The 11,441-nt window shown below is 41.8% G+C and overlaps 1 protein-coding gene and 1 pseudogene across 4 annotated transcripts in view; one reads left to right on the top strand and one right to left on the bottom strand.

Moving 5' to 3' along the window:
• RPF2 (ribosome production factor 2 homolog) overlaps positions 1 to 11,441 on the top strand; it is a 47,089-nt gene that overhangs the window by 9,984 nt on the left and 25,664 nt on the right. For all 4 annotated transcript variants that reach the window (XM_006156999.3, XM_006157002.3, XM_006157001.3 and 1 more), the window contains 3 exons: positions 3,195 to 3,234; positions 4,831 to 4,912; positions 7,512 to 7,588. In XM_006156999.3, the coding sequence (XP_006157061.1) occupies positions 3,195 to 3,234; positions 4,831 to 4,912; positions 7,512 to 7,588 (199 nt within the window). The remainder of the gene's footprint in view (positions 1 to 3,194; positions 3,235 to 4,830; positions 4,913 to 7,511; positions 7,589 to 11,441) is intronic.
• Positions 762 to 1,475, bottom strand: LOC106735779 (glycine cleavage system H protein, mitochondrial-like; annotated as a pseudogene).

Here is an 11,441-nt window from a genome sequence, read left to right on the forward strand (position 1 = left end):
GCGTGCGTGCCCAAGATCCCCAGAGGAGAATGGAAGAGAAGGGATTGCAGCATGGCCATCCCCCAGGGGGGTGATTTCTCGCTTTCTATCTCTCTGTCTCTCTCTGTCTTTCTGGCGAGCACATGCACCCTATAACAAAAACCTCTCCAAAAAAAAGAAAGAAAGAAAGCAGAGTAGTCTTTTAATTAGGGAGTATAAATTGGATTGTATTATTCTTTTTTTTTTTTTAATGGAGGAATTTAATATTTTATTATGTTATTTTGCTGCAAAGTTGTTGCTTCAACGATATCAAATAGTACCAGCAAATGCAGTATATGGGAAAACTACAGTAGTACTGCTCTTTAACACTATACAACTAACAAAAACTTTTCTCCACTCCCACTTATTTCCAATGGAGAGAAAGCGAAGTATTCTGACCCACATCCACAGATGGTTATATACACTATTATATAAGGCTTAGGATAACAATGTTTTCACTAATTACATATTTTTATAACTAGTTTTTAATCACAGATAATTTCATGAATTATCTGTGCATAGACTAAGAATCATAGAACATTGTGAAAAGATGCATTTTGTGTTTATTAAAAATATGATTAGAAAGTTAAGGGGTTTTTCTTTCCAGTAGTGATGTTTAGAGTAGTTTATTTTTCCACTGGTATTGCTAAAAGTTGCAATTTAAGTCTTCTATCAACCACTAATTTAAGAAAACTATGCCTGGATTAAGTTGTTTTACACTACTTTATTTAAAGGTTCTACTTTTACTCTTCAATAGACTTTACGTATTTCTCATAGGCATCTTCACTCATTGGTTTATCTGGTTCTGAAGGATTACTCAGTGCCACCTTGATCAGCCAACCATCTTTATAACAAGATTTGTTGACAAGTCCTGGATTTCCTGCAAGAGCTTCATTAATTTCAGTTACTTCTCCTGACAGAGGAGAATAGAGTTCACTAGCAGCTTTTACACTTTCCAAAGCACTAAACTCACCTTGTTTGTTCAGTTTTGTCCCAACTTCCTGTCCCTACTATAAACATCTCCCAAAGCTTCCTGTGCAAAATTGCTGATTCCAACTGTTCCAATACCGTTTTCTGTTGTTATCCACTCATGTTTCTCCGTGAATTTACGCACCGACAGCAGAGCTGGTCCCGTGCAGTGTCTGGACAGTGCCCACCTGCAGCAACCCAGGGCCGCGGCAGGCAGGGCACAGCCACAGGCAGGCTGCAGGTCACCGCCCGCACACTCCACGCCACTCACCTGGATCATATTCTTTTGTCTTCAACCCTCCAGTGTTTCCTGTTATCTTCTGATACGTGAACTCCATTTCCAGGTCTTACATAGTCTGTGCCTTGTCTAGTCTGACTCGTGCCCCGTTATTAGCGCCTTTGCCCAGGTGCTCCAGTGATGCTTTCAGCCCTCTCCCCAGTTTTTCATAGTTCCAACTGGTTTCTTTCAAAATTTTTGCTTCTGTTTTTTCTCTCTCTCGTTTGCTATACAGTGCATATGCTCGCCAGAGAAGGAGGCTGAGAGAGAGAACGTGAGAAACGTCTGGTAGGATGGCCACGCCACAATTCTTTCTCTTCCATTCTCCTCTTGGGATTTTGGGCACACGTGCCTGGCATGTTTTTCAGGTTGCTGGATCTGGGACTAGTACCTCAAAGTTGGCCATGTGGTATCCGGCCACCTTAACCACCATGCTACTGGCTGACTCCAATGTGCTGTTTTTCATTTCTACTTTTACACTGACACATGATAATCATTTATATTATATGATGTTTTCATATATGTGTGCAGTGTGTAATGATCAAATTAGAGTAATTAGTGTATATGTCACCACTAATAGTCATTATTTCTTTGTAGTGAGAACATTCAAAATCCTTTCTGGTAGCAGTTTTGAAATATATGTGTGTTGGGAACCAGCAGTTAGCGTAATGGCTATGTCGCTGGACTCCCACATAGTCGACTGCGGTTCGGGTCCCGGACCCGGTGGCTTAAAACTCACGCCGGGCGCATGTGCGTGCGTGCCCAAGATCCCGAGAGGAGAATGGAGGAGAAGGGATTGCGGCGTGACCATCCCCCCTGGGGGGTGATTTCTCGCTTTCTGTCTCTATGTCTCTCTCTGTCTGTCTGGCGAGCGCACGCGCCCTACAGTGAAAATCTCTCCCAAAAAAAAAAAAGAAAAGAAATATATGTGTGTGTGTGTGTGTGTGTGTATGTGTATATATATATATGTGTGTGTGTGTGTATATATATATATACATACACACACACACCTATACATATATATTTTAAGAATTATTTTATTTAACTTATTTATTCATGTATTTATTTTAATTTGACCAGAGAGGGACAGACAGAGAGTGAGAAAGCAAGCCACCAGGTTCAGGACTAGAACCACGGTGGGCCATGTGGGAGTCCAGTGTCCTTAACCACCACACCACCTGCTGGCCCCTTGAAGTATATTGTTAAATGTAGTCTCCCTACTATAAGTAGAACATAGGAGCTTGTTCCATCTGTCTGTAACTTTGTACTGATTGACCAACCTCTCCTCATTCCTTCTCTGCTACCTTTTTTAGCCTCTGGTAACCACCATTCAACTCTCTACTGCCCTGTTTTATGTTTGCCACAGCAAATTGTTTTTAAACTAGAATGTAACTCTGTGAAAGCAGCATCTTGTTTAACATGGTGTTATAGTATCCCTAGCTCCTCAAAGGGTGCCTGGCACATAGCAGGCACTGAGTGAGTGCATATTCTGTCAGGCTTTTTATTTTATCATCTGAATGTAAAACTATCTTTTGCATGTTACTTATTAGGTTATTGGGAAAGTCATGGTTTATTTTTCTTTTCTTTTTTTTTTTGGAGAGGTTTTTGCTGTAGGGCGTGTGTGCTCGCCAGAAAGACAGAGAGAAACAGAGAAACAGAAAGCGAGAAATTACTCCCTAGGGGATGTCCACACCGCAGTCTCTTCTCCTTTCTCCTCTCAAAATCTTGGGCACACACACACACACGCCCGGCGACTCGGACTATGGTCGACTACGTGGGAGTTCAGCGACATAGCCATTATGCCAACTGCTGGTCCCAGTCATGGCTTATTTTTCTATGCAAAATGCATCATGACTTTCCCAATGACCCAGTAGTTACATTTAGTTAATTGAGATTATTAAAATTGGACTCATCTTTTTTATACTCTTAGGAAAAATGTTACAAGACCATTTGAGGATCAGACATCACTGGTAAGTATTAGTCTTCCTATTTAACAGTGTGTGTAAGTGGTTATGCAGAGTAATTCATGTTATACTTCTAACTTGTGATTTTTTTTTTAATTGAAAATCATTCTATATAGGGGAATTCTGATGTAAAATGGAAGGGAAATAAGACATTTATTTATTTTCATATGCCAGAGGATATGTGTGCTCACCAGAGAGAGGGAGAAAGCACCTTAACAATCAGACATTGTCACAATATACCCCGTCTCCCTTCATTTCTCCATTCCGTAGGGGTTTTGGGTGCACATGCACATGGAATCAATATGTGTTTCAAGCTGTGTGGGCTAGGATTTGAATTGCAGTTGGTCTGGCTCCCTGAACTACTAACCTATAGAGATGGTCGTAAGACCCATATACTTTCTTTTTTTCTTTTCTTTCTTTCTTTTTTTCTTGGAGAGGTTGGGGTATGCTTTCTCACTTTCCCTCTCTCTCTCTCTCCTGTCTCTCTGGTGAGCACATCACCCTGTTGCCACTTTGTGGCAGTATTGTGTTGTAAATCTGTAGCACTCTGTGTACTTCTTTTTCTATCCAGTGTTGATAGGACAGATTTTCTTATACTAAAAGTTCTGACATTCCCTGTCTCTGATCTCTCCCCTTCAGAGGTAGGATACTTATAGTTCATTGGCTGTAATAAAGATCAGACCTCCAGAGCTTAAAGTGGCTATGGAAAGAATTGTTGTATTGGAAAAGTGGTCAACTTTCTCCTCCTGACCTTCCCCTTGCACACATTTCTTTCACCACAATCTTGGAAATGTACTTTGGTGCTGTTGAACAGGGGTTGGCAAAAATATACTGCCTGAGGATTAAATCCCTGTTTATGTGAGGCCAATGTTCGGGGTAATTTGACTGCTCTTGGAATTTTAACTAACAGAAGCAGACTGGACAAGAGCAGAAGTGAGTTTTTATTTTTGTGTGTGTGCACGTATGAGGGGTATTTTAAAGAAAGCGTTCTCACAATGTGAGAATGTTTAAACAAAACATTTTAAGAAAGCATTTCTGTTGATTTAGACATTATTAAAAATATTTTGAACCTGCACTCTTGCCAAGCAAGTAAGGTACAAAGTATGCAAATGTGACATTGGTGATAGCAGTGATATCCTGTGGGTACAGGGATTTGCTCGGCAAATGAAATAGTTGGTGTGCTGTTTGAAAATGACTACACAGCTGAAAAAAAGAAGGGCCTCATTTTACTTATTAATCTACTAGTTTTCATATATTTTAAGTTTTGAGATGTAAATCTCTTTACTAGGTACTCAGAATCAGAAGTACCTAGTAAAAAGGTAGTAGGTACTTTAAGTCTTTAAGTGTTACTTAAAGTAAAAACTTAGAAATAAAATACTTTTCCTCTGTATATCTCTATCTAGTTTGTTAAGACTTTATTATATTAAGAATAAATGAATAAATAAAATTAAATTAAAAAGTAATTATTTAAAAAAGACTTTAACTGAAAAATATCAATATACCTATTTTTATTTATTTTTTTTACATTTTTTTAAGTTCAAAGTAAGATGAAAGGTTAGTACATATATGCATTGACCAAGTGGGATTTGTTTGGTTTTGTAGGAATTCTTTTCAAAGAAGTCGGATTGTTCTTTATTCATGTTTGGCTCCCATAATAAAAAGCGGCCAAATAATCTGGTAATAGGTAAGTATCATTTACTTGCTAATGTTTGTATTTACAGAGTCATCGCTATGACTCAGATGAACAGATGATATTGAGTTTTCAGGAGTAATTCATAAGCTCTAAACTGGCTTTTTTTTTTTTTTTTTTTTTTTTTTTTTTTTTGGGGGTTTTTCTCTTTGGCGTGAAAAAACAGACAGACAGAGAGAGACATAGAGACAGAAAGCGAGAAATCACCCCCCAGGGGGGATGGCCACGCTGTAATCCCTTCTCCTCCATTCTCCTCTTGGGATCTTGGGCACACGCGCACACGTGCCCCGCGTGAGTTTTAAGCCACTGGGTCCGGGACGCAAACCGCGGTCAACTACGTGGGAGTCCAGCCACATAGCCATTACGCTAACTGCTGGTTCCCTAAACTGGCTTTTAAATTTTTTTTGCTATAGGGTGCATGTGCTTACCAGAGGGAGAAAGGGAAAATGAGAAAGCAGTCCCCTTCTCAGGGGGGATGGCAATGCCACAGTCCCTTCTCCTCCATTTTTTTCTTGGGATTTTGGGCAAGCATGCACATGAGATCAGCATGGTCTTTTTCAAGCTGCTAGGTCCAGGACTCAAACCCTGTTGGCCATGTGAGATCCAGCTGCCTTAACTACCTAACATGCCACTGGCTGGTCATGTTTTTTATTTATTTATTTTTTAAGGTTTTAGTCATAGGGCACGTGTGTTCACCAGAAAGAGACAGAGACAGGGAAAGTGAGTAATCACTTCCCAGGGGGGATGGCCACACCACATTTCCTTCTCCTCCAGACTCCCCTTGGGATTCGGGACATGCGTGCACATGTGCCCGGTGCAGTTTTCAAGCCACTGGGTCTGGGACTCAAACTGCAGTCAGCCATGTCAGAGTCCAACACCTTAACTAGTATACCACCTGCTGACCTTAGCTGGTCTGTTTTTTAACCTGGTGACTTTGAATAAAAATATTTATTATGTACCAGTAAATAATGGAACATGTAAATATTACTCTATCAATACAGGGAAATAACACAATGAGAAAGAATACAAACGGGTTCTTCAGTTAGTTGTGTTTCTTAAAATGCCACTGCTTTCTGTCTCTTGGAAACAGCTTCTGGTTTAAGCAGGAAATGTAGCCTCTTGGGATTCTCCACGTCCCTGCTTACCCAGCTCTTGATGTACTCTGGTTATCATGTACTTGCATTGAGTGTCATTGAGCTTCCACATATCATGGGTCCAATGAAGCTGGGGAAAAAATATTTAGTCTTCAGGCCCACCATGGTAGTGCATGCTGGTAGACACTGCTTTTCAGCAGACTGGGGCCACATGGGGAGCCCACATTTGATTCCTGGGCCACCTAAAACCAGCACAATGGCATAGTTATAGTGCCAGCTACTTAGTAGGCCAAGGCAGAAGGATTGTGACATAAAAAGATGATATCATTAAAAAGCAATTTACCCTGGGACCAGCAGATAGCGTAATGGTTACATTGCTGGACTCCCATGTAGTCTACCGCTGTTCTATTTCTGGGCCCAGCGGCTACAAACTCATGCCAGGTGCCTGTGCATGTATATCCAAAATCCTGAGAGGAGAATAAAGGAGAAGGGATTGCGATGTGGCTGTCCCCTCTGGGGGAGAGGGGGTGATTGCTTGCTTTCTGTCTCTGCCAAGCACGCATGCCCTATAGCAAAAAGCTCTCTCTTAAAAAAGAATTTTTTTAAAAATCCTACTTTTAAGTTGCAGGGAAAAAACCCCTTACCAAGGTGTATTGAGATTTGGTCTGGCATGCTCACTGGCTTATGCAAGTCCTTTACCTCTGTGGGCCTAATTTATTTATTATTCTTTAAAATAAAGGAGCAGGGAGACCAGCAATTGGTGTAATGGTTATGTCGCTGGACTCCCATGTAGGCGACCACAGTTTGAGTCCCAGACCCGGTAGCTTAAACTCACGCTGGGCACGTGTGCATGTGTGCCCAAGATCCCAAGAGGAGAATGGAGGAGAAGGGATTGTGGCATGGCCATCCCTCCTGGAGGGTTATTTCTCACTTTCTGTCTCTCTGTCTCTGTCTTTCTTATAGCGCATGAGCCCTATAGCAAAAACCTCTCAAAAATAAAATAAAATGAAGGAGCAGGGATAAATGATCTCTTAGATCTGTTCCATGACTAATTTATATTGTATTGGTTCATTTTGGATAGAACTGAAGATTGACCAAAGAGGGAGCATGTTTTAAGGGGGAAAAGGGAAGAGGCAGGTGTTAGAACATTTTGGAGGGGTTTTTGTTATAGGGCACGTGCACTCTCCAGAAAGACAGAAAGAGACAGAGAGACAGAAAGCAAGAAATCACCCCCCCCCAGGGGGGATGGCCACGCCACAATCCCTTCTCCTCCATTCTCCTCTCACGACCTTGGGCATGCACGCACATGCGTCTGGCATGAGTTTAAGCCACCGGGTCCGGGACTCGAACCGCAATCGACTACATAGGAGTCCAGTGACATAGCCGTTACACTAACTGCTGGTCCCGGTGTTAGAACATTTTGAACATGCAGATAAATGGGTATGTATAAGGTGGCTGTTTGGGAAAATACTGTACTTAAAAATGCATTTTTCTTCTAGGTCGTATGTATGACTATCATGTGCTGGATATGATTGAATTAGGCATTGAGAAGTTTGTATCTCTAAAAGATATTAAGGTAAGACCAGCAGATGGCATAATGGTTACGTCACTGTACTTCGATGTAGTTGACCATGGTTGGAATCCTACTCCTAGAAGCTTAAACTCTCACTGGGTGCATGTGCATACATGCTGAAAAAATCTCGAGATGAGAATGGAGGAGAAGGGATTGAACCGTGGCTACAATCCCTTCTGGGGGATGATTTCTCACTTTTAGTCTCTCTGTCTCTCTCTGTCTCTTGGGCGAGTGCACGTGTCCTATAGCAAAGATCTCTCTTTAAAGAAAGATATTGGTCATAAAGATAAAAAGTGTTTTGTAATGTTGCTCTTTTTTTTAAGTGACTTTTTAAAATTTTTTTATTTTTTAGTATTTATTATTTTTATACATTCAGTCATTATACATCATTTAGTTTGTAAAGAGAGTCTAGCTGACATGATATATGCCACAGAGCAGACGAGTTGATACTACTATACACATCATCACCAACAGGCAACAAACCAAATCTGTGTAATTCAAATGTCTTACTTCTCCATATTTTCCCAAATTTCCCTTCCTGAACTCTTTTTTTTTTCTTTACCTTTTTTTTAAAATTTATTCATTCTCTACATTAATTCACTATACACCATCACAACACACCAATGAATTTTCCATCCAAAATACACTGTGCATTGGCTCAATCAAGCACATCAACATACATGTTCTCAGCAAATAATTTTCCAGTTCTTATGTCCTGCATACCTTGCCTTTTGTTTTGCCATCCTTGATTCCCCATCCCCCACCCTCTGCCATGTCCCATCCTCCTCCCACATTGTCGCTGGCATCCACGGTTGCCCTCCATGCCTTGTAATGTTGCTCTTGACGAATAATAACATCTTGTGAGGATTACTGATAGAGTTATGTAAACAAAAAAAAAGTGTGTTTTTATTCTGGCATGCTCCAAGGTAAAAGTGTAGTTTTATTTTACTTTTAAAATTATTTTCTTGGGGCCAGCAGGTGATGTGGTTGGGGGTGCTTGACTCCCACATGACTGTCCATGGTTCAAGTCCCGGACCTAGTGGCTTACTTTCTCACTTGCTCTCTGGTCAATTTTTTTTTTTAAATAAAGAATTATCTTATTTAACTTTATTTATTTACTTATTTTATTTTCATTTGGCCAGAGAGGTACAGAGTGAGAGAGGACAAGTGAGAAAGTAAGCTGCCAGGTCTGGGACTCAAACCACAGTCAGCCATGTGGGGTCCAGTGCTCTTAATCACATGCCACCTTCTGGCCCCCTCTGGTCAAATTTTTAAAAGATAGTTATAATAAATAAAAATGAAGTAAATGATTCTTTTTAAAAATTATTTTTTTTACTCATAACAGAGCATGTGTGTGTGCACAAGGGAGTGAAAGAGTAAAATGAGCAGTCCCCACAGGGTCTGTCCATGCTGCAGCCCCCTCCCTCTAGTTTTCCAGGTCTCTGGATCCTGGGCACTTGTGCATGTGTACCCAATGTGTTGCAGGCTGACCAGGCTGGGGGCTTAACTGCAGCCGGCATGTTGGATGGGTTTCTGAGCAGAGTTTTACCGCTGTGCCACTCAGCCAGCCCTTCTTGTAAAAAGGAGAAAGCGTTTATAGTGCATCACACTTGGATCTTGCAGCAGTTAGACTTCAGACTGCGATTACTAACTCTTGTTTAGGCCCACAGTTTAAACGCTGTCCTCTCCTCCTGAATTATCACTTACCCCAGGAATGTTAGTAGCAATTTCAAGTTGAGCCCTGTTATAAACCCAGGAAGCTCTGGCTGATCTAACCACATTTCGGCTCTGAGCCATCAGCTTGCTAGCTCGAGCTGTCCCTTGGGGACTTGCATCTTTGTGTCTTGTTTGTTTGAATAGTATTATGAAATAGAAAGCAGTAAATAGTATCCTGACCTCCATGACGCAGGTGGTAGTGTACGGAGCTGCAGTTCTGGAAGCCACGTGTCTGACTGTAGGTTTGAATTCCCAATTGTCCTGAAAACACACCGGGTGCACAGGAATCTTGTCGCACTGGAGGGTTGGTAAAGGGAATTATAATGTGACAAGACCCTAGAAAGGGTTCCCTCTATTTCTCGTCTCGTGAATAAAATAATCTTAAAGAAAAGAAGTAAACATGGTAACAATAGTCTTTGGGGGGTGCAGCAGGTGGTGTGGTGGTTAAGAGTGCTGGACTCCCACATGGCCAACGATGGTTCAAGTATCGGACCTGGTGTCTTGCTTTCTTGCTTTCTTTCTCTCTCTCTCTCTCTCTGTCTCTCATTCTGCCCCTCTCTGACCAAATGAAAATAAATGAATAAATAAAGTTAAATAAAATAATTCTTTAAAAAGAAATAGTCTTAGGAAGAATGGTGTTCTAATTCTGCTCTTGGGTGCAAGTTCTCCTCACAACTCTGCTTCTGACCTAGTCTGTCCCACATTATTGCACGTAGACCCCATAGCCACACTGTATAAGGGTACGTTCGTTTCCCTGTGGTATAGATTTGGAGATTGAGGCCCAGGAGGTCTCACTGGTGACCTTCAGCTTCACACATAGTATAACCAAGATTAGGACTCAAGGGCTTCGAGAGAAAGAATATTGTTTGTAATGGAAACTTATGTAACTATTCTCAGTTTGTTTTGTTTTGTTTTGTTTTTAAAGATTTTTACTGAAGGGCATGTGTGCTCACCAGAGAGAGGGAAAGTGGAAATCCACTCCTCTAAGGGAATAGTCATGCCACAATCCCTTCTCCTCCATTCTTCTGCTGGGATTTTGGGCATGTGTGCACACCTGCTTGGTATTTTTAAGCTGCCTGGTCCAGGACTTGAACTGTAGTTGGACATAGTTTACGGGGTTTTGAGACTCATAATATAGTTGAAAGAATACAGCGAGTATATGTGATCGTTTTATTTCCTAGCCTCTCTAAATTAAAGGGGACATGTCTTCCAGGTTTGGTAGAATTCCTAAACTAATATAGTGTCCTTATCTTTTAGATTTGAAAAAAGGCTTGGGAACCAGCAGTTAGCGTAATGGCTATGTCGCTGGACTCCCACGTAGTCAACCGCGGTTCGCGTCCCGGACCTGGTGGCTTAAAACTCACGCTGGGCGCGTGTGTGTGCGTGCCCAAGATCCTGAGAGGAGAATGGAGGAGAAGGGATTGCGGCGTGACCATCCCCCCTGGGGGGTGATTTCTCGCTTTCTGTCTCTATGTCTCTCTCTGTCTGTCTGGCGAGCGCATGCGCCCTATAGCGAAAACCTCTCCCCCCCCCAAAAAAAAGGCTCTAACCAGGTCCCCATTTAATCAGCACCCCAGCTCCTCGGTACAGGGCAGAATATGGTTCGGGATTAGATTTAGAGGCAGAACACTTGGGTTTGAGTTCTATCCAGTTCAGTGACATTTGCGACCTGTCAAGTTAATGAATGTCTTGATCCTAAATCACAATGAAGTATATAGTAGGTATAAAAAATGGGGACCTGAGGCTGGGAGGTTGCATACTGGTTAAGGGCACTGGGTTCTAACATGACTGACTGTGGCTTGAATCCCAGACCTGGCAGCTTGCTTTCTCACTTTCCCTTTCTATCTCTCTCTCTCACTCTGTCCCTCTCTGGTCAAATTAAAATAAATAAATAGATAGTTAGGACCAGCGGTTGTAATGGCTATGTCACTAGACTCCCACATAGTCGACTATGGTTTGATTCCCAGACTCACTTGGCTTAAACTCATGTGGGTGCGTGTGTGTGCGTGCCCATGACCCCGAGAGGAGAATGGAGAAGGGATTGCGGCTTGGCCGTCTCCCCTAGGCAGTGATTTCTTGCTCTCTATCTCTTTGTCTCTCTGTCTTTCTGGCAAGCGCACGTGCCCTATAGCAAAAACCT

The sequence above is a fragment of the Tupaia chinensis genome, unplaced genomic scaffold (assembly GCF_000334495.1).
Source record: "Tupaia chinensis unplaced genomic scaffold, TupChi_1.0 Scaffold000527_1, whole genome shotgun sequence".
Taxonomy (NCBI): domain Eukaryota; kingdom Metazoa; phylum Chordata; class Mammalia; order Scandentia; family Tupaiidae; genus Tupaia; species Tupaia belangeri.